This window comes from Xiphias gladius, chromosome 18, assembly GCF_016859285.1.
Source record: "Xiphias gladius isolate SHS-SW01 ecotype Sanya breed wild chromosome 18, ASM1685928v1, whole genome shotgun sequence".
In the NCBI taxonomy this organism is placed as follows: domain Eukaryota; kingdom Metazoa; phylum Chordata; class Actinopteri; order Istiophoriformes; family Xiphiidae; genus Xiphias; species Xiphias gladius.
In genome coordinates, this window is record NC_053417.1 from 1,888,752 (window position 1) to 1,912,425 (window position 23,674).

General features: G+C 40.8%; 2 protein-coding genes across 5 annotated transcripts in view; both read left to right on the top strand.

The window, feature by feature from the left end:
• plch2a (phospholipase C, eta 2a) overlaps positions 1 to 10,329 on the top strand; it is a 105,663-nt gene extending 95,334 nt beyond the window's left edge. For 2 of the 4 annotated variants that reach the window (XM_040153153.1, XM_040153154.1), the window contains exons 21-22: positions 1,709 to 2,090; positions 7,569 to 10,329. In XM_040153153.1, the coding sequence (XP_040009087.1) occupies positions 1,709 to 2,090; positions 7,569 to 9,235 (2,049 nt within the window). In that variant the 3' untranslated portion in view covers positions 9,236 to 10,329. Of the gene's footprint in view, positions 1 to 1,708; positions 2,091 to 5,852; positions 5,882 to 7,568 lie in introns of all 4 variants that reach the window. The other 2 variants (XM_040153155.1, XM_040153156.1) reach the window with 2 other exon arrangements.
• A 2,334-nt stretch (positions 10,330 to 12,663) lies between these two features.
• Positions 12,664 to 23,538, top strand: si:ch211-251b21.1 (uncharacterized protein LOC571720 homolog). The gene is made up of 9 exons (XM_040153465.1): positions 12,664 to 12,727; positions 16,138 to 16,169; positions 17,792 to 17,971; positions 18,665 to 18,888; positions 19,918 to 20,015; positions 20,923 to 21,140; positions 21,335 to 21,554; positions 23,112 to 23,362; positions 23,440 to 23,538. The coding sequence occupies exons 1-9, from the start codon at positions 12,664 to 12,666 to the stop codon at positions 23,536 to 23,538; spliced, it is 1,386 nt and encodes a 461-aa protein (XP_040009399.1).
• Positions 23,539 to 23,674: the final 136 nt, after the last annotated feature.

A 23,674-nucleotide genomic window follows, 5' to 3' on the forward strand; every position in this document is an offset into this window, starting at 1 on the left:
AGTTGCCATAGTTTTTGTAGAATTTGCCTCGCAACATCCACTGTAGCTGGAGATGGAGTACTTCTTTGATGATGAATATTTGCTATGAAATGGCTCCAAAACCTCAAGACATCTGTCCCTATCTTTATCTCAAGCTGTGTGGCTCCAGATACTTAGATTCATCAGTCTCTTGGTCCAACACATAAATCGAGAATCAAATATTTTGACACCTTTTGGATGGATGCTATAAAATTTGGTAAAGGTATTCGCTGGAGCTGTTGGAATATGTAATGAAGCTGTTGAAATTCCCTGCTTCCAGTTTTTGACCTAAGGTAGGCTAAACATGCCTGGACTGATCTCAGTACTAGATGAACAAAGGCATAATAATAATACTGAGTTTCTCATCTGCCTCTGGGTAAGACTGCAAACAACTGTATTTCTCATCTTGTTAGAGTGCTGATTTAAGGTTCCAGGCCAAATGCACCTCAGGCAGAAGAACATGATTTATTGAGCTTCATCTCCTGGTAACTTAACCGTCATCATGTGCAGTTCAGCCTACTTTTCCTCTTTTTTCACTTAGCCAGAGACCTCTTTTCTTTATCGTCCTGTCTTTTTGTCTGTACTGTTTCTTTCATTTTGACAGATGTTCAGTAAGCCATTCACAACAGTACACAGACTATTTGGATCTACTTATTTCACTTTGTTCAAACGTTTTATGACACATAATAGCAAGGTCGGTAGGTAATGCTAAAGCTCTTGTTTTGGCATTTCTGACAAAGCAAGTTTAACAGTCATTATTGCCATTGTCTGAGTGTCCTCATCATTGGTGTCATATTCGTATCATTTTTGTTTCAATCATTGTGACTTATGACCGGTATCATGCAGCACCTAAATGCACAGCAAAGGTCCATGCAGCATTACATTTTAAAGTCTGTGTAATCTGAATATTAAAAAAGTGAAAAAATAGGCAAACAGTTTGGAAGCAAGCTTTGCTACTTTTCACTTTTCAGTTAACTCTTTATATTGATTATACACAAAAATATATCCATAGGAATCTTCCTTTCCTTAAAGCCACCATTAAAAAATATATATATATAGAAAAATAAGCCAGCCTACATGAACATTGGTGTAGTCTATTCACTACTTCTAACCCATTACTGTAGTGTTGTAGTTGTCAGATCTATCCACAGTGTCTTTTGTGGTTCTACCACTAGGGAGAAAATTGGAAAATTTTCATTTCCTGCACACAGTAGTTTAATGTTATTTTATTTAGTTGTAGAGGCAAACACAGCCTGAGGTGCTCTGTGTGTTTAACTTTCAAAGCTTCAGTAGCTTTAAGCATGTATTTGTCTAACTAATATTTCACCACTTAGACAACAGCTGCTGTATACAGATGTATGTCTAACAGCTAATACTTTGAATCCCACTGGAGTTCAAAGCTAGTCTGCATGGATTACAGTAGAATGATCATATTAAAGACTATGTGTGATCATTGACACGTGGCATCACGGGAAATTTCTTGTGTTTATTAATGGAATTTGTTTTTCACTTTTTAAGCATGCTCACTGTACAACAACTGTCCATGTACTGTTGAAATAATGCAGCGTGGACCAGTGCCACCTGCATTATGACAAATATTTTTCTTGCACGACCTCTCGTATATAATTAATTTTGGTTTGTTAAGATTCATTGTGTATTTGACAATAATATTTTATTGTGTTTTTGTCAGGCCAGAGCAGCCAGCGGCATAAAAGGGCTGTTTCACAGAAACCCAAAGCAGGCTTCCCTGGACAGCCATGCTGCTGCACAGCACAGCCATAAGCATCCATTTGGTGCCCACCTCCTGCGTCGCACTGCCAGCGCACCTACCAAAGGCCAGCCTAAAATCAAGAAGGGCTTCCCAGAGATCACCATCGACACCAAAGACTACAGCTCAGAGGGTGCTAGTGAGGAGCGAGAGTCTGAAGACAAGAACAGGGCCTCTGCTGCCACCTCTCATCAGCTCACACCACCACAACACCGCTCTGGGGATTCACTGGCATCCCACCAAGTTAAGGGGCCCTGGCACTGTCCTGACACCAATGGGTCTTTTCAGCCTGACGAGGGTAAAGGTAAGAGCCCACTTTTTGCTAAGCGACGACCCATGAGTGAGCCTCTGAAACGGGCAAGTCGGCTCCGCTTTCATGACCCACTGGACATAAAGCCAGGAGTGTTTGCCCGTGTCGCACTTAACAGCTCAGGCAGGGTGGGGATGTCCTCCAACTGCATCACATGTGTGATCGGCTCTAAAGAGAGTCCAGAGACTGAAAGAAAGGGTCAGGTGGATGGAAAACAGGGATCCGAATCCAAAATGGCAGCTGGGCAGAGACAGGAGGAAAGTAATCGCCCCTCCTCTATCAAGAGACAAGTTCAGCCAGAGTCCGTAGCTAAATCCCAGCTCCTTGTTGCCCAGCCAGACTTACAGCAGTCTCCTCCCAAACTCAAGTCCTGCATGGAGGCCCAGTTTCAATACTTGCCCCAGGCTCTCCTCCAACCTATCCCCTTACCCAGGTCCAAAGCCAGGCAAACTCTGGGTACTCAGCACATCCGACCACAGACTAACGCATCACAGAGGAACACTCGGTCCTGCAGTGTTCCCCGTAAACACTCCCCCAACACTGTAATGCCAGTGCAGAGCCACACACCAGACTGCAGGACCAACCTCCATTGGCAGCAGGAAATACCCCCCGACTATGGTGTTTGTGGCTCAATGCTCGCCCCATTCACAAGCAGTAATGCAAATGAAGGTCTCTCGCTCAGTGACAGTAGCAGCTGTGACAGCTTTTGCAGTCTGAGCAGCTTGGAGTTGCTTCCTATGCTTCCTCCACTATCTGTCCTTGACAGCCGCAAGAGGGCTGTAGGCACCCTGCAGCGCGAGATGAACGCCCTCTTTGCTCAGAAAATGGAAGAGTTGCGCCACAAGTCCCCCATGTTCTTTGCTGGTAAGATATCTGGCGATTTAGCAATAATCTGGTAGCTACTCTGTAGTGGCCGTAGTGAACCTCTTACCGACTTGTGAACTGTAGACTTCCATTTAGCCCCCGTACATGCCACGACCAAAGATGTTTGGTAGCATATGATGCATGTGTCCCTGATAGTTTTAGTCAAATCTAAATCCCAATTTATTTCTTTGCATCATTACCAATTTAGAGTTAAATCCTAGGTATTGTAATTTTCATCTAAGCCTAGTCACTGATTCCTATTTCAGTTGATTGATTCCAATTTTGCCTCTCTTTGCATTAAAATACTGTCCCTGATACTACCCACCTGCTTGACAGATGAGAGAAGTGGTGAGTTTTAACTTAAAATTAATAGAAGTAGATTTAACTTAAACTATTAGTTAATCTATTACTTAATCTAAATTATTTTGCATATGGTCTAAAGTAACAATACGAAAAACAATCAAAGCACACCCTCATATGATATTGTTAGGTGCATATGTATTTGGACCGTGACACATTTTTTTTAATTTTACCTGTACACCACCACAATGGATTTGAAACAAAGCCATCAAGCTGTGACTAAATAGTAGGCTATCAGGGGCTCAAAAGTAATTGGACAAACCAAAATTATAAATATCAGGATTATTTTTATTACTTGGATGACAATCCTTTGCAGTCATTGACTGTCTGAAGTCTGGAACCCATGGACATCACCAAATACCGAGTTTTTCTTCCATGAGATATTTTGCCAGGCCTTTAATGCAACTGCCTTCAGTTGCTGCTTGTTTGTGGGCGTTTCTGCCCCCAGTTTTGTCTTCTGGAAGTGAAAAGCATACTCAATTGGGTTGAGATCAGGTGACTGACTTGGCCATTGAATAATATTCCATTTTTCTGCCTTGTGAAGCTCTTGGGTTGCCCTTGCAGTATGTTTTAAGTCATTATCCATCTGTACAATGAAGTACCGTCCTATCAGTTTTGCACCATCTGGCTGAATCTGAGCAGATAATATAGAACTATACACTTCAGAATTCATCCTGCTACTTCCATTAGCAGTCACATCTTCAATAAACACCAGTGACCCAGTTCCATAGGCAGCCATATGTGCCCATGCCATAACACTGCCTCCACCATATCTAACAGATGATGTTGTACGGTTTGGATCATGAGCTGTTCCTTTCCTTCACACTCTTTTCTTCCCAGCATTCTGGCACAAGTTAATCTTGGTTTCATCTGTCCAAAGAATTTTGTTCCAGAACTGGGCAGGCTTTGTTAGATGATTTCTGGCAAAGTCCAATCTGGCCTTTCTGTTCTTGAGTGTTACCAGTGGTTTGAACCTTGTAGTAAACTCTGTATTTACATTCATGAAGGCATCTCTTGATTGTAGACTTTGAGAATGATATGTCTGCGCCCTCCACAGTCTTCTTGACCTGGCTAGATGTTGTGAAAGGGTTTTTCTTCACCAAGGAAAGAATCTTGCGATCATCCACTTTACGTGACTTCTGTGGTCTTCTTGGTGTTGTTAATTTTACCAGTGCATTAATTCTTTTTAAGAATGTAAAATCCGCTCCAGTCCTTTTATCTGCTTAATTTGTCATGAAATAACGAGGGAACAGACTACACCTGGCAATGGAACTGATTGCAGTTACAAAAATTGTGTCACTGTCCAAATACTTATGGACCTAACTGTATGTTGTCCCCATTTAATCCACTTCACCAGCCTACAGCTAGCTGTCCCTCCTAAGGGTGCAGCATTGTTCCAAACTGTTTGGTACAGGTTGTTTAATTCAGTACACCCTGAACCAAATAATGACAAATAATAATAGTTCTAAGTTTGTGTTTGTATATTTGAAAGTGAGTTCCACTGAGAGATTTGACAGTGTGTCGTTTGTGATCTGTTAGCTAAGCTATGCTAGCCATGCTAGATATGAAGGTTTCCTGTAAACTCCTGCTGTTGTGTATAAGCCAATAGGCTTATACACAACAGCAAAAAAAAAAAAAAAAAAGCTTCTAACAAATTAGAATTCAAAAATAGCCCCAAACTAATTTCTCTGCAGTATTGTTACGAACAAGCAGTCTAAACTGTAAATCAGTCTGCACCATGGGGAGTAAATCTCTTTGGGTTGGACTGCAGAGCTAATGTGTATTGTAAAGAGTAACGGCTGCATGAATGGACAGTGACTGCAGGGACCAAAAATAGAAAGAAACCCATCATCACTGCTTTTTCATTGCTGTCACACCAATATTTATGTTTCTCATAATACTGTTGCTTTATTCTCATTGACTTTTTTCTTGTAAATTAGAACTTCATTCTTAAAATTAAGTCATCATTTTAAAATAAAGTCATAATCCTTTTTCTCAAAATTTTCCAATTTAACACTAGCTCCAATACTCCTTCAGAGTATTAATGGTAACATAACAGTTTGAACTTATGAAAGTTGATACTGGTCAGGATATACACTGCTTTAGTGGGCTGGATTTTTACTAAAAATTGATAGCCTCGCAGTCTATCGTGGTTACCATCAGTGTTTTTACTATCAAAATGAATCTTGTGGGGAAAACCAAGTATGTCTAGGGAATTCAATTGAAGTTTTCTGGCCACCTTACAATAGCTGATGTGTGCTAATAACTGTTAGACTTATGATGCTGGCAGATACTGTTCTTGTTAGAGATTTATCACATAACTTACTATCTCAGGAACTTAACCTCTTCTCTTTCTTTTCGGTGTAAAACAAATGCTGTTTTTTGTTTGAGATCAATCTGCAATAACTTCTCTTGTTAAGATGCTTTCTCTATTCTGTAAGACATTTCATTGCCTCTATTCACCCTCTGTTTTTCCAGTTTTGCTAAACTCCTTTTTCCTCTCTGTCCCTTTTGCATGCTCTCTGTTCCTAGTGCAGAATTGAAGGGATGACCAGAGCCAGGTAAACTACTGAATGCATGTAACCTTTAAGTACATCCTTCACACTTTCATCTTCACTTCACCCATCAGTCTCTCTGTCTCACCGGCCTGCTTCTCTCATGACCCATGTGTTACACCTGTGGAGGTTGGCTGGGGTTTGAAATCCATATTCTTCTACATTATCACATATTCTTGAAATGCACTGACTTAAAATTACATCAGGGGAAGTAATGAGAGCACCATGCCAGCTTTGTCTGTTGACATCTTTGAATACGGGTGCAGGTCAAGATAGAAAATCTCACTGTGGGCAAGTGGAAAACACACTAAATGAAACTTTTAAATGTGTACAGAATCACTTTTCACTGTGTTATGGCCTGTACAATGTTTTGAGTCTTAAAGGGCAGTTCCGATTTATTACAGCTGAAGTCTTACAGACCAGTCCGTCAAGTATTTGGACAGTTGCACATTTTTGGTGTTCGCCCTCTGAGCTTCAGCACATTCAATTTTCATATAAAATAATGGATACTACATTGAATTGCCAAGTCTTAGCTTTCAATTGAGTAGGTTTAAATTAATATAGAAAGAACTGTGTGGGAGATATAGCCCTTTTAATACATACTGCCCAAAATTGCAAGGGTTCAGAAGTAATTGGACAGATACACGAAGTAAAACAAAAACATAATATTTAATATTTTGTGGAAAATCTTTTGCAGTCAATAACTGTCTGAAGTCTTTGACCCTTAGATCTGAGCAGATGCATTGTATGTTCCCTGGTATAATGTTATTATTAGACACAAATGATTGTTAACTTGTTAGTTAAGCCTTATTTATTCACATCTCTTATCATTTCATGGTCATGAAAGATCATGATTCCTTTCACAAGAGAGACCTGAGAACAAATTACATATATACAGTATCACAACAATATCATGCAGTCACACAGAGGTTGGGGAAAAAATAAGATTTAAGTCGTAATAAATTGGAATCATCAGGTTAGTTTTCTAGCCTTTTTCTGGAGGTTTCAAGGGCATCTTCATCAGCAAATGTAGTCAGACAAACAACAGAACACAACTGGCCATGAGATGCAGTTAAAAGCTCAGGTATTGGCCAGTAATTTGACCTTGAGTTAGGTTTATTTTGTCAGGTTTTGGATGCTGTCAGTGGTTTCATCAATACAAATACAAAATTGAATTCTGTAAGCCTCTCTATCTAGAACTGATTCTTCTTTGTCAACGGTAACTTAAGGCAGTACCTTCTCATCTATTCTTAACTTCAAGTGACATTCATACACCAACACCATTTACATCTTTTCACCAAACCACTTGTGCTTGTCTCTTTTTCCTCATGAACCAGTACCAACCAATTAAATTAGCCCTCTTCAGTGTTTTTTAGCAGGACATCCACTGCCTTTACATTAAATGGAATCTATTGTGAAGCAAATGAAAAAAAGCAAGAATTTAGTGTCAGTAGTAGCTTTAGGCATCAAAATTAGCTCACCACAGAATAGTAAACTGTATTTAGCCTATTGTGAATTGGTCACATCTAGCAGATAAGGCCAGTATCCAAGCTGATACCAAACCACCAGATCAGATCAACGCATTCCTAGTTTTCTTGCAGATACAGTTATCACTTTTACAGCCAGAAGGCTTTCAATGACCACAAAGGGCAGTGATGACTGATGAATTTCTTTGTTGTTTTTCTCTCCACAGACTGTTCCACAGTGCAAAGATCTACTCCCCGTCTTCCATTTCTTGCGCTGAACTCTGATGGGGCCAGGAACACACGTTTCATCCACTCTGTCTCCAGTCCAGAAGAGATCCTGTTTTCACATCACTCTTCATCCACACCACTGCACTCACCATCCACCGCAATCAATGCAGACTCCCCATTGGCTGTTCCTTCTAATGGGGTGGAGGACAGTCCTATCAAGATGAGCGGAGATCCTAAGAAACCTCCTTGTCTTTCCAGAACCACATCACTCCCTCTGACGGACCCTGCTTTGAAAACTTTCCCATCGCAGTACAGTCAAGACACCCAGATCAACAGAATCAGTCATTCACTCATGGAGAACACACCAAACCACAGGGAAAACCAAGAAACTCTGACAATGAAGAAATATGATACAGGAGAGTTAAAGTCTGACCACAGAGTGGGGCCTCCTACTGCAGCAATTTCTACTAGAACCCTTGCAGTCCCTGCAGCTCAGACAGCCCAGGCCAGAGGAGAGCTTTTTAGGAATCTGGCATCACACTCACCAGTAAGAAGAACAAAAAGTGAGGGCCATGTTCAGGTGGCTGTAGCCTCAGCTGGGCAGGCACAGACAGCCGTACCAGAGGTCTGCACGGATGCTACCATGAACGACCGCCTTTGGAGCAAGCTGGAGCCAAGCAGCCACCGAGACAGTATGTCCTCCTCCTCTAGCATTTCTTCCAGTGACACCGTCATTGACCTGTCCCTGCCTAACCTGGCCAGGAAGAGCCTCACCAACTTTCCCAAAGCCAGCAGCACCTGCAACCCTCCCTGGGTAAACTGCCGTCATTCAGCATTAGTTTCCTATGATGCTTTGCGCGTCAGCAAGAGCAAGTCAAACCCGAATCTTCAGCAAAGTGAGTGCCCCGAAGATGAGCTTAAGCCCCGACCTCTGCATCCCCCCCAGGAATCTTCTGCGGACACACCCAGCAAACTGACTCAAAGGAGGCACACCTGGAGCCGGCTCTACATGGAAGGACTTAAGCAGTCTGCAGCCAGCAGGCTGTCCTCTGCAGCTGCAACCCCGGCCACAGCTTCCATGTCCAAAAGCCTTGGTGATCTGACTTCTGATGACATCTCCTGTAACTTTGACAGCAAGTACCACAGCATCAGCCGCAGCTTTATTGTTAGGCCAAACAGGGACCAGCTCCGCAAAGGCAGCCCACAGAAGTCTCAGCCACCCAGCAACCTGACAGAGCAACTACGGAAGCTGACTGATGTTGAGCCCCTGACTGCTAGCGACTTCGCCCCAGAAAACAGGCCTAGAGAGTCACAGGAGGAGTCTGTGGATGAGACCCTGGTCCGAAGGACCTCCTCGAGGAGCCAAAGCAGGGTGCGGTACATCGCAAAGAGGGCTAAGAAGGCCCAGGAAAGGCAGCGGCTCCAGGGCCTGGTCCAGGGCAAAAGTGCAAGCTTTAGCCTTGCTGGTAACATTGGCAGTGGAAGTAGTGCTAGCCCCATTGAGGAGCGAGGGAACCCGGAAGGGGCATGTTGCGTGGCCCGCAGTCCCTGCACCAGCCTGGACCTGCTGAGCCAGCTCACTCCCCAAGGACCCCCTTTTCCTAGACAGTCCCAGTCCTCCCCAGACCCTGAAAACAGTGAAGTCTTTTTCATGCTCAAACTCTGAGAACTGGCTGACTTGGAACTGAGCGTGAGAGACACAGCTAGAAATTTGTTTGGAATACAGTCCAGTTTTTCTCAAGTAGAAATCTTTTTCAGAAAACTGGTTCATATTGCAGATTATTTCGATTTCTCACAGAAAACTGTGATCTACTGAATTAGTAACAATCAAGATGAACAATCAATTATTAATTTTGAGATGGTGCAAAACCCGTTTTATAAGCTGTGCATTCACAAAACATTTTCTCAAAGCTAAAGGAGGGTTCTCTTAAAAGAAACTAATACAGCTCTGTTATCTGTTTGCACCAAATGTTAGATAATTGCCAGAATGTATTTAATGAAAAATACCAGGGGTTTTTATATGGCTGTTTATGTTGACTGTGATATACTCTCATGTGTGAGAATTTTTGAAACTTTACATGAGCATACAGTAGCAATAGATGAAAACTAGAGGACAGGATTTTACAAGATCCATTCTTTTTATTTACTTAAACTGCAATGATATACTTTAACTAAGTTGAAAATTAATACTTCCTTTCAAAGGGTTATTATCCATCCACTCGCAACATTTTGAATATGACGGCATGGTATTATATTAAAGATAATGTACAGTTGGATTCTAAAAGCTGAGGTTTGTGTCATGTCTTTGAAAAAAATGGAAAGGATTATTCCTACAACGCAGGATGAAAGGTATTCATTTTTAGTATTCTTTGTGTAGTGGTTACATTGTAATTTGACCAAGCTGCCAATATTTTGCTAACCTTCCTGATCTGTGGCATGTCACAGCACTGAGATCCTGTACTTCAAAGCAGTGGTAAACTACTCCGTACCAAGTTTAGCCCTTTTTACTTGACCGCATGTCTTTTATGCACTGTAATGTTTATCCTAAGGCTGTGGCAAACTCCTTTTTCGGGTTGCCTGATGGTGGTCACAAGACAGTCATGTCTGAAAACCCGTGCCCTCATCAGTCCGTAGTATTAAAGATGGAAATGATCTGTATTGAAGCACGTTTATTTGTTGACCTGCTGTATTGTTTACACTGCAATGCCAGTTCTTTGTGCAAAATTTTAGAGATAATATTTAATTCAAACAGTGTGTAATTATGACCTGAATAAATCTCAAATGAATACTATTGAGAGTTTAACAGCTCATTTATTTCCTTTACGCTTAATCTATCAACAACTGTCTCAGTTCAGAGACAAAGACAAGTTGTTAACAAACCAGTTAAGCTGAGGTTTACAGAGGCTGACATGTAAAATGCCTTTGGCCTTGGTTTTGGCAGGGTCTGCTTGCTGCTCCAATTATGGACTCTGCTTGGGTCTGTGTTTACCAGCCATCACGTCTCGCAACCTCTCTGGCAAAAAAACCCAGGCCCCCTGCAGGAAGGGAGAATGTTCCAGAACAAAGAGTTGAGGCTGCACAACAGACAACAAGCTCAACTAGTCATTAAATTAGAGAAAAACATCTTTTTCGTAATGCATGCCACCCAAGATCAGATTTTTTAGGCTACAAAACTGAGTTCTTGGCAAAATTTAAACTCCTTTAAAACAACAGATACGCTCTGGGACACAAACCGTTCATTGAAACCTAATATAATGACAACATGAGTAATGGATTTTTACATACCTTTGAGGAACCTAAAGAAAATATGTTCATATCAGCTTCCTTTGACAAACCTTGGAATATGCATCAATTCTGCCATAAACAATTTCATGTGGACAGCTACTGGGTCAAATTTAGCTAAAATTACGAGTCCATGCAGCCCCTCCATTGACACGGATTTGTCCATTGTTCAAGTCTGTGGTTTTCCCAAGCTGACAGCCGCATCTAGCGAGCTGTCAGACACTGTCAGGCCTCTTCCTCAGCTCTGTAAGACTTTTTGAAGCACGGCATGCTCATTTTAGTGCCACAAACTCCGCTTCAGTTAGCACATAAAAAAAAAAAGACAGCTTCATTACGATTCCAAGAAAACCACAGAGTCCCTTTTAAAGCTGTATTAATCTAGACAATTTGACATGGCTTGGCCTCTCAACTGAAACCTCCTAGCCCTGTCTAGCACTTCAGGCCTGAGAGAATGTTTTCGTCTCAAAGAGTGATTCAGTCCCTCCTTTCAAGATGAAATCACTGCCTGTTTTTAATGGTTTTGCGCAGATAAATCAATGTAGTTTGTAGGCTTATGCTGAAAACTGTAGGGGTTTTTTGTGGACAAAGAAACAGGACAGGTGTCTTGTGGTCACTACTTCTAAAGTATGAATTACTATAAATTATGTAATTTATGATTGTGGGGGGTTGGAGGACTCATAGCAGATGCCAGAGGAGAATTGCTTAGCGGTTTTTAATTTACCACCCTGAGCTCTAACTGTATGATGGCTACTTTACATTATGTTCATTACATTCATTACAGATGTTCTCACTACTAATTTAATTAATGCTAATAATATTAATTAATGATAATAGTAATTAATACTAATTAAATTGAATCTTGAGACTACTGTGTTACAGGAAAGATTGAGTTTATGCTAAGGTGTCCCTCAGGGTTCGTCAGGAGGGAAAGAAATTGTGCTCCAAATCATAATCTCTTCTTCTGACTCTCTGGGAGCTCCAGCCCATCCATCTGTAAGGTCATGGCACTGCACCACACCCCAACTCTAAACCCTTCACCCCCATCCAACTCCCTTTTTTCAAATATCCTGTTATGTAAAAACAAGCTGTTAGGGTAATTACACTTCAATCTAAAGTAGTAGGCTAATAACTGACAGGTAATTACACTTCAATCTAAAGTAGTAGGCTAATAACTGACATACTGACCCCCAAATGTCTAGGATAATAACTAAGACAATAGAATACTTTAGATCATTCAGTCCATTTTATTTCTTGTTATCAGTTGGAATGGTGGGAGGACAAAAAACACGATTTGCCAAAAAAAAAATCTTAATTCATACAAGCCTGTACATGCAGGTGTTAGAATAATTCTACACTAGAATACATCCAGCTTTATTCTGCCGAAACCTCTGCCCAACAATCAACAGCTTATTCTCCCTTTGAGGTCCTATCTCCTCCCTCCCTGTGCTCCCCCATATAAACCCCCACTACATTCTGCTGTACACAACCATTCCCACTGGCCATTTGCAAGACTTGTTTTTAATTTCTTAAACATTTTTCTGGAGTCGTCCCTAGTGTTAAAGCCAAGTTTTTAATCCACACTGCACCTGACATAACTGAGGTAAGGAAACTTGTTATTTAGAATAGTGTTTTTACCACATAAACAGTATTTTTCTATTATCCTTGTAGTATTTCTTTGAGTAGAATATATAACATAATCAACCATATCTCATCGTAAATCTTATATGCTCTTGGTTAGATGACATCTGAAATTAAGACCAATAATTGTGTTTAAAGATATGTCTTAATCTGTCATTTTCAGGTTGTGCAAACATGAAAGGCTTCACTGCTTTGGTCTTCAGTCTGGCAGCCATGACTGCATGGGTAGTCACTGCAGGTAAGACCAATACATGCAACCTTGCACTACAACATATGGTAGAACATGGTTCATTTAGATCAGGGTCATGGGGCATTTAGGGTTGTCATGATTCATGTTTTTGTTGCAAAACATAGTCTTAATTTACTAGAATGATGTGATGGATGAAAACCCAACCAGTAGCACATGATGCTCTTCGTGTCACAACTTCATCTCTTCTCCCTTATCTCTCCTCTTTCAGGGCAAAACACCTTGCTTTTACCTCAATATTCAGTGTTGTGTTAGCCAAAGAGATATCAAAAAAGTTATTTTATAGTTATAGCTATTTTAACTGTCTGCTGTGGAGAGGTCAAAAAGGAATACCAGAAAAAACAGGCTTGCTGTGTGGTTCCTTTCTTCCCTATGGGAACAAACATAGAAGCCGCTGCTTTTTTGTTATCTTAGTTCTGCAAACTTTTCTTGGAAGCATAACTGCTGTGTTGGCAAAAACAATCTCAGTGACTTCAACCTCCGTGAGCAGACCCGAAGAACAATTTGCCCCTACTCCATACTGTACAGTATGCAATTTTTATAGACTGAAATTAGCATAATCAACCTGTAAGATGTTACTAAAAAATGACCTGCTCCAATCTTAATTAAAATTAATAAAAAAAACTTTACAAATATTAGTGACTACTTTTCTCTGAATTCTTGCTGCAAAGTCTGTGACTAGATATTTCATTTTGGTTGCATGTTGCATTGTAGCACAGTTGTGTCCATTAGCATCACATTCAGTAATTCATCTGCATGCTGGTATCTTTTAATGCTTTTACCAAAACATCATTGCTAACTTGTTGCTAGCTTTGTACTTGTGATCTGTAAAGTTACTGGTTCTGGAGGTGGGGTTGATATTTTCAGTCCAGTATCCCTTGGAGTTCAAAGTGGACAATTCAGCTCCCCTTGTTTTATGTCCAGTGCCAATGTTCAGTGTCATTGCTAGAAGCGGTGTCTCCTTTATGTGGCAAAGCAGAAAGTAAGGGTGTGGAGGTCGGGGTGGTGGATGAGCACCGATTTTCATTTTGGAGGCCAGAGTTTGTATCTTGTCAAAAAACTCTGTAAATTCTGTAACTAATCAGTTTATTAGAAATTACAAATAACCACATTTTTTTCGCTAATCTTAACCATGACATAGTTGCCATGTGCAGATATTGTAGAGAGGAAGACTTTTAAAAGTCTTCATTGGGATTCAACATTAAAAAGTATTGTCAAAGTATTGTGGTTTTGCAGAACTTTCTTCTATCAATTTTGTCTTGCAATCAGATCGGGTTATATTGGTGACGGAAGTATGTTTTTGAGAGGAAGGAAGCTGTCCCACTAGCTATACCAAACCTCAAGTTAAAATTTCATGAGCCAGACTACAAGTAATTTTTTTGTACTTTGGTGTCGGGAGACTGTCGTGCAGTGAAAAAAAAAAAAAAACTGTAGTGGTAATTATGACAGGAGCCAAGGTGGAACTCAAGTGACATAGTATAACGAGTCCACATTAAGAGGAGGTTGGGGGTCAACAACACACAGCAGACCGCTTTTCATTTCCAATTTGAAACCAATAATCATCATTGTTTATTTTATCCAAAACCGTTCCACAACTTTAACCGCATTTATTATTGTAATCATGACGACAACAGTCCTCTAACCTTAAGGATGTACTTATTTACACCCAAACCATGATCTTTTCCTTAACCTAACCAAACTGTGACTGTTCCACAACCATAACCGCGTGTTTCTTATTTTTACCATGAAGGGTTGTAATTGAAGGTAAGGACAAGCAGCCTGTGGCAGTGGGGATAGTTGGGGTAAATGATGCCCAAACAGAGCACACGGCTTTCACACCAGACACCCAGAGTTTGCATCCAGAGTCCTGTCTGTGGTTTATGCAACAAAAGCACTTTGGTTAAGGTTAGGAAAAGATAGCGGTTTGGGTTAAATGTATATAAACACTTTGTGTCTGAAGTCACTGTGAACTTTTCCTGTATTAAACCAGACCACAAACTTTCCCTAACCTTAACCAAGTGCTGTGGACAAATATGTTGTCTGTAAAACAATCTACTGATAAGCTCATTATATAGTTATTTGGAACTTGTATATATGCAGATGTAAGAAGAAATCTTAATTACATTAACAGGAAACCATACACGGTTGCATGTCATCTTCAAAATGTATTTGCTGTTGCAGTTTAGTTGTATATAAATCAATTTCAAGGAGACAGGGTTCACAGAAGCTTTAATATTTTATACTTTGACCAAATTCTGTTTCTGTCAAACATTTATACCAGCTAGTCAGCTTAAATTAAAAATCTGAAAAACTCTGGTACTCTATGGCTCCAAGCATTAAGGTTTCAGTCAACCAATGAGATCATAACCTCCTCCAGAGCAGCCTTGCCACTACGCACTGTCTGCGGAGTTAATGCTCAGCTCTGTGCCAGCGAGCTCTGGCTGACCTAAGAGACGGGGTCATGGTCCCAAATCATTACTCACACTTTGCTTTTTCCCCACTGGCCTTGCTGGACTGCTGGAGTCCTATCAAAGAACAGAGGGGGCATCATCCACTGTGGCAGCATCACATTTCTCACCAGTGGAGGGACTACCCTCTTGCTGTGGTCCAGAAAGTGCTGTGATAAATCAATTAACCATGTGGTGGGAATACTCTGCAGGCAGGCAGTAAACTGACAGGCATCTCCGCAGATCGTAGGTCCTGCCGTCTTCCCTAGAGGACGCTGACGGGGTGTCATTGGCTTTATATGACCCAACCGGGACCGCTTTTGTTATCGTATGCAATTATGAAGATTTTGCACCCCTGGCACCTCCGCTTATCCCCCCTCCCTTCTCTGATCGACCCTGGCAGGGCTTGTTAGGGCCTGCTGGACACGCTGGGAATGCCATTGGTCACAGTTACAGCAGAAAGAAAATAATGGTTTGTGTCATGGGTAATGTCAGAGTATGGGGAGGGGGGTTCAAAAACAACAGCAAAACACAAATCCCCAAGGACGGGTCCCCACTTTGATTGCCCCCCCAACCACCCCAGCTGCCCCTCATGTCCAACCCCTCCCCGTGGGTTACCTTGCAGCTTTCCTCACAGTATGGAGACCTTTTCTCAGATCTCCTGAATAACAGCGGACAACAAGACTGTCTTTGTCCTCCATTGGCTGTTTGGCTTATTAACTGCTGTGGCTGAGAGAAAATCACATAAAGGGGACTCAAAGCAACAATATGCTTCATTAGGCTTTCAGAAGCCGTTCTGCACATAAGACTGTAGACATGAAACCAAACCAGTAATCAGCGAAAGAAGTAGCTTAGACTAAATCCTCTCATCTTTGTACTGATGCTTGATTATGTTGACTTGCTTCATTACAGGAATCCAGAATTTATTGTGGTGCTTGTTTTTTCCCATTCTAGATGCCAAGGAGTTATCCATCACCACTATAAAGGTATTGTTTCTTTGTGATACTCTCTAGATTAGAATGCCAAGGTGGCAGTTGCCTTGTGCAGGCTTGAAACACATTTTGGCTCAATCAACACTTTGTGCAAGAATAATTCTGGTACATTACCTGAAGGGTCTTACTTTTGTAGTTTTGCCATCATTTCAGTAGTAAATAAAATTGTACAGTGGGAAAGGTGTTCTTTTCATTAAATTCTGCACCCTTATTTTTCCAGAACACACCTTTGTTCTTTGCTGGTAAAAAGTTCTATTTTAACTTAATCAGTCCACAGGACTTGTTTCCAAATGCATCAGGCTTGTATAGATGTTCCTTCGCAAATTTCTGTGCACAAAAGGTTTTCTCCTGATGACTCTTCCATGAAAGTCATATTTGTGCAGGTGTCAGTACACAGTAGAACAGTGCACCACCATTCAAGAATCTGGTAAATCTTCCTGAGGGTCTTTTGCAGTCAAAGGGGGGTTTTGATTTTCCTTTCTAGCTATTCTACAAGTAGTTCTCTCGGAATGTTTTCTTGGGCTTCCAGACCTCCGCCATTCCTATTAACTACAATTCTTAATTACATTATGAACTGAGGAAATGGCTACCTGAAGACACTTTGCTATCTTCTTATGGCCTTCTCCTGCTTTGTAGGCATCAGTTATTTTAATTTTCAGTGCTAGGAAGCTGCTTAGAGGAACCCATGGCCGCCGATTGTTGGGACAAGTTTTGGGGAGTCAGAGTATTCATAAAGGTTTCAAATTTGCATTACTTTTCCTTTCCTAACGGTGACTGTGAACAAGCCATAGCCCTAAAAAGCTAACTAATGTTTGATACCTTGGTAAAAGTTATCTGAGAGCTCAAGTCTCTTGGGGTGCCCAAATTTTTGTATGGTACTCTTTTCCTTTTTTTTCACTCTAAAATTGTAAAAAAAACAAAAATAATACACTAATCTTGCTTAAAATGTTGAAAAGAATCTTTCACCTTTAACTTTAACTCACTTAACTATTCACAGTAACAGAAATTTTGACTAGGAGTGCCTGAAGTTTTTCATGCCACTGTATCATGTAACTCATAGAAATGATGGACAAAACTAAGAAAAGAAGACCAAAGCTCTGCACTGCAAATATCTATCTTATCAAGTCCTTTCTCTTTATAATTGAGTCCTAAAAAATCTTTATTTACTTCAAACAAGTGAAAATGTTTTCCAGTCGCGCAAGTCAACCTGTTTCCAGTTGAAATAAACTTTGTTTGAGGTTTTACATGAAATAATGGTGTGGATCTTGAAACAAGAAAATGAAATTTGCTAAATTAAAAACAAACAAACAAACAAACACGCAAAATTGTTTCACTTGTTTCACTGCATGCCCTGTAAAAATTGCAGTGTAATCATCACATAATCTTTCACATCCTGAGATTTTACTATTACTGAATCAAAGCATTGCATAAATTAAAAATCACAAAAACTTGAGTGATAAGATTTTCCCCAAAAAACAACAATTTGATCTTTTTAAAATATATACTGTACATTTTTGAAGCATTGTATCACCTCTGCTGCTGCTTCAGCCCAGTTCTCCCACAGTGAGCAATCACACTCCCCATTAAAAATTCTGTTGTTTGTTCTGTTTCCTCAGCAAGACCCATACACCATGAGCAGAGGCTCTGAGCTGGAGGGCTACTGCATCGACCTGATCTCTGAGCTGTCCAAGAAGCTGGGCTTCAGCTACAAACTGCACCTGGTGAGGGACAACCGCTACGGAGCCATTGACTCCAGCAGCAGCTGGAATGGTATGATTGGTGAGATCATCAGAGGGGTAAGTCAGGGAACATGCAACTTTACTGGCCCTATTTAAAATATGACACAGTCACTAAACAGTTCACTTACAGCATTTTACAGTAAATATTGTGATATACTATAGGTAATAAAATGTACTATGTTTGTTTGTTGTGTATCTACTGTATGTATGGAGACCCAAAGTGTTCAAATTTAAATATGTAAATAAAAGTTTATTAAATAAATAATGTTACTAAATGGAGTGAGATTTCTAAATGAACCAATACATTTTTAAATATTTTAATAAATTATTGAAACTCAGCTCAAAATTGCCGCCTTATCTATTTACATTTATTTTGCAGTTTAATTGCTCAAAGTTGTTGTTTCTGTGTTTCTGAGTATCCCTCATCTCCAGATAAACTTTTATCTGATGCTTGTTTAGGTATAGAGTTTTATTCCCATGATGGTGAAAATGCTTTTCCAAAAAACAATTGTCCTTACACAAACTACAGTCTTAGAGTACACATAGTGTATACAGTATTTGCTGTGCAAATGGTAAAAAGACAATGAAAAGGCACTACATCAGGTAATACAAATTCTGTCTAACTTAAAGTGATAAGGATCTTCAAAAACCCATGCTACTCAACACCTTGTACTTTGTAACCTTACCTACACTCTCCATGTGAATGCGTCTGTGTCTTATGTAAGCTATGTGTGCCTATACATCCACCAGGAGGCTGACCTGGCTGTGGCCCCGCTGACCCTCACTGCGGTCAGAGAGCAGTTTGTGGACATGACCACCCCCTTCATGCAAACGGGAATTGGCTTCATCCTGCGCAAAGACTTGGCCTCTGAAGATAGCACCTTCAGCCTGCTTTCACCCTTCTCCACCGACATGTGGGTTGGCATCCTCATCGCATTCCTGCTAACAGGTCTCTGTATATTCCTGGTGGGCAGGTAAGCTTCAGAACGTCCCCACAAACACATTACACTACATCTGCATCTGCCGTAGCTACCAGGTCATGTCATCAGGAATTTTTCTGGGAATTTGGGGATTATAAGGGCATCTGGAACATTTTATATTCAAAATTACATGCATCCCTCCCCGAATCTGATTGGCCACCCCTGATGCCCCTCCTCACCAGAATCAGAAGGTGATAGACAGTTGGCTTGTGAGTATCATGGATAGATTACTGAACGGGGCTACTGAGAGCAGGCCCAGAGCCCCTGGACCGATCCTCTGTATTGAGTGACTGTTAACATCTTTTCATGAAAAGTGAAAGTCAATCATATACACAATATAACAACAACGAGAAAATGCACTCAGTACACTGCAGACCGACAAGATCAATATCAAACAATATACACCAGACTTCAGAGGAAAAAATTCAAATTCATAGCTAATGATCAGGATCTGCCCCAAAATTGAATGGGTTCTTCCTGGGCCCATGCCCCATCCCTCCACCAAGTTCACTGCAAATTGGTTCAGTACTTTTTTGTAATCCTGCTGACAAATAAACCAACAAAAAAAACAGGTGATCACATAACCTCCTTGCCGAAGGTAACAACCAACAGACGCAAAATGATTATAAAGAGATGCAAAACGACCACAAAGAACCACAAAATCGCTACAAAGAGATGCAAAAGGACCACAAAAAGACACAATATATTACAGTCTTTTTGTGGCTAGATGCCATGTTCCTATGTAGGAGGGGTGGGGGGCCTTTTCCATACAGAATCTGTCTACAGGGGCACACATTTATGTTTCCACATCCTAATGTATATTACAAAATTCGAAACAATTCTATTATCATAACTTATAACAACAAATATAAAAGATTGTGGGGCTTTCACGAAGGCTCAACAGTTGCTATATTTCCTATCAGTAACTTCACAGACATGAGCGATACATTTCAGCAGAGACATAAACATATGAATCTTGCTGGTTTAACAGTGCCGGTTATTAGGTCTGTTATTTTTCTGCAGGATCAGTCCCACTGAATGGTCTGAGCCGGACGTAGAGGAGCACAGTTTCACATTGCTGCACAGCTTCTGGTACATCACAGGAGCTCTCACCTTGCAAGGTAACCCAGCAGTCAGCTAAACGGAACCACAGGCCCAGAATCACACAGTGCTGCTGGCTGCCTCTTTCTATACTGTACCCTCTGTCAGAATGAATACACTGCACTACAGTCTTATTATTGGGCAGTAGTATTTTACAGTGGCTTTAACAAATGTTTCACATTACAACTTCAATATGAAAAACTCTTACAAGCCAAAGTGACTCATTCGAAATATGCAGTTTGGTGGCGTGAGGTATTATGAATAAAAATTAAAAGTTTGTGGTAGATAAAGAATGGAAAAAGTAAATCAATGGTATGAAGTACAGTCCCATGAATTATTTTATCTTCTAAATTTAGGATTTACAGAACTGAAAAGTAAGGTTATACTCTAGAGTACATTATCTATATTTACAGTCAAACAGTATATTCAATAAAACTGCAGCAATTGTAATTCTACATCATTTCAAAAACCTGCAATTTATTTATTCATTTTTTATTGCTATTTCTATAATCTTAGAGATAGTTTTTTGACAGTGTTAGTGGATTAAAATACAACAATAATTTAAAAGCCAGTGATGAACATATACAATGTTCTGGTGCTTTGATAAACATGATGCATCCTGTATTACCTCCTTTGATCCAGTTGTTGTCATTTTCTATTTCTGTATGAGCCGGAACTGAGTAGAATAGTATTTTGGAAATCATAAAATAATGTAATACTGTATACTAATGACATCATACAAAATTCAGGGTGGTGATCATTATCAGTAAATCCTGTCTTCATTGTTTTAAACTGAGCATGAATCTATATCATGAATATGACATTTTAGCTTTAAAAGGAGAGAGTTTCCAGCCAAACTGCAAGCCTGGTCTCTGGATACTTTGCTCTGCAATTGCAGCCCCTTGACTGCTGTCTGTGTCCTCTCAGGTGCCGGTCCTCATCCTAAAGCCCTGTCTGGACGTCTAGTCAGTGCCATCTGGTGGATGTTTGCTTTAATGCTGCTGGCCTGCTACTTAGGCAGCTTCAAATCCATGTTGCACTCCAACAACAAACATGTCTCCATCAAGAGCTTTGAAGACCTCGCTAACCAGGATGTGATCGATTATGGCACAGTCGATGCTGGATCAACCATGCTTTTCTTTAAGGCACATTCAGCAGCTCCTAACTAACTGAGGGTTTATAGTCATTACAGCTGGTCTGAGACAGGTTGATACAGTAAAACAGAATGGAAAACAACATGTGCTGTGCTCATGTCTTGTACACTCAGAATCTATGTAGGTGCTCTACATAGATTCTGAGAGGACTTAAGTGTTTTATTTTTCATTCTTTTCTTTCCCAGAATTCCAACAACCCAATTTACCGGCGTATCTACCAGAACATGGAGCGTAAGAAGAGCTATGTGTACAGCATGGAGGAAGGCATTCGCCGCACCCAGGAGGGAAACTTTGCTTTCATTGGTGAAGCAGTGTCCTTGGACCTGGCAGTGTCTCGCTACTGTAAAATGACCCGATCACAGGAAATCATTGCTATGAGAGCCTACTCCATCGCAGCTCCTCTGGGTGAGCCCTTTGGCCCTGTCAGGATGTTTTCTGTTGTCTGGGAGGGCATGTTGTTTTTGCATTACACTTTAAACAAATCACTCACCAAAGAAATTGTGATGTACTTTGAATTACCCATCAATTAAGGATCCTATGTATAGAATTTTAAGGTGAGTACTGCATCTTTCAATTAAGTCTGATAGTGTACGGTTTTTTCTTCTTTTGTAGAAAAGTGACACAGTCCTGGTGATTTGATTCACATTATGTGTTGCTCCCAGCCTTTTTATCTCCACAGGTTGGTAAGGTTCTACGCCTAACGGCTTGAGGTTAATGTTTCTGCGAGGGAATCTATATGCTTCATATAATCTGATCTAATAGCATATGAAACCCTCTCCCTTACAACTCTTTAGCTGGACTAGGAGGGTGGGGGTTGGGCTGCTTCTGTAGCTTGTCAAAACAGAGTTTGAACTTCTCTCAAGCTCTGTTTTTTTCATTCTTCACGACCACCAGTGCTTCCAGGAGAGACTGGCAGGAAGTATGCTCTGTTACCCCCATTTGTACATTTTGTTACATCGAGACTACAAAGACAAGGAAAACACAAAGCCTAAATCCAGCCTAATTTAGAATTATGTTATTGATTAATGTAGGATGCATTTATACCTTGAGAATTTATCCACATTTATCCTTTTAATTATTTTTTTTATGTCATAGTGTAACATTTTGCTGTAGTTCCTCAACAGTGAGTTTGTGATATTTTTCCGTTAATAATGATTACAGATAATATATATATAAAAAATAAAATATATAAAGCAGCATTTTTATTTATTTTTTTTTTTACAAGAAAATACAGAGCTTCAGCTCTCAATAGTGCCTTCAGCTGTTGCTCACAAGCTACGTACAGGCCCAATAACCTGCACCAGGGGCAGCTTATATGTTGCCTGAGAGGCAAAATCCAGGGCAGAAAAGTCTGCTGCTTGTTAAGTTTAAATGTTTTGAGCACAGTAATAACTGAAGGAGACTCAGCTGAGCATTTTTAATGTTTTGATCAACTCAGAGCTTCTCCCATCTGGATTTTGGTGGTTGGACAGTAAGGGGACACTGTTTAGTGGTTTTCTTGTGAATGAATGTGAGGGGTATTAAAATCTGGATTTTGAAAAATGATGGGGCTGCTTCACAGATGAATGGTCAAGCATACAATGACATTTTAGAGAACAGTGATCTTCCAACTTTTTGTCAACAGTTTGTGTTTGCCCCTTTCCTGTTCCAATATGACAATGTTCATGTGCACAAATCCAGCTTCATGAAGAAATAACCAGTTTGGTGTGGAAGACCTCAGCCCCATCCATTAGCTTTGAGTTGAACTGGAATGCGGACTGTGAGCCAGACCTTATCAGCCAACATCAGTGCTGGACTGCACTAATGCACTTGTAGCTGCATGGTAGCAGGTTCAGCATCTGGTGGAAGGCCTAAAACCAGAAGTGTGCAGGCGGTAAAAGACGCAGGTTAATGTTCAGGGTTCTGGAGTGACATGTTCAACAGCCTCTTTGTTTTACCACACCACTTTTCTTGTTCCACCAGGATCACCGCTGGTCAAAAACCTAACCATGGCCATCCTACAGCTCAGTGAGTCCGGTGAGCTAACATACCTGCGGGACAAGTGGTGGGCCAGCAGCTGCGTGGGTGCCAATGGGGACCACACCTCCGAGGCCCTGCAGCCCCACGACCTGAGGGGCCTCTTCCTCTTCCTGGGCCTGGGACTGGGTGTCGGGCTACTGCTGGCCCTAATGGAGCTCTTGTCCAGGGCCCGCAACCAAGCTAAGGATGGCAAGGTAGGGCAGAGTATCACATGGTATGATCACATCATGGACTGATTTTATTCCTTACTTTTTCTTCTTTTCATTCACAGAAATCATGCTGCTCGGTGTTGACAGCAGAGCTGAACCGGAGGTTTGGCAGTGGAGGGGAGAGCGCAGAGCAAGACAGCTCAGAAAAAAGCAAAGCCTAAAGAAAAGGTTTACATACAGTATTAGCTTTTGATAAGATAGTGTCACAGATTAGAATAAGGTGAGAGCCTCTATCCTATTCCATCAAACACACTAACTTTCTGATTCTGTAGTGACAGCCACATCTTGTGTGGTCAT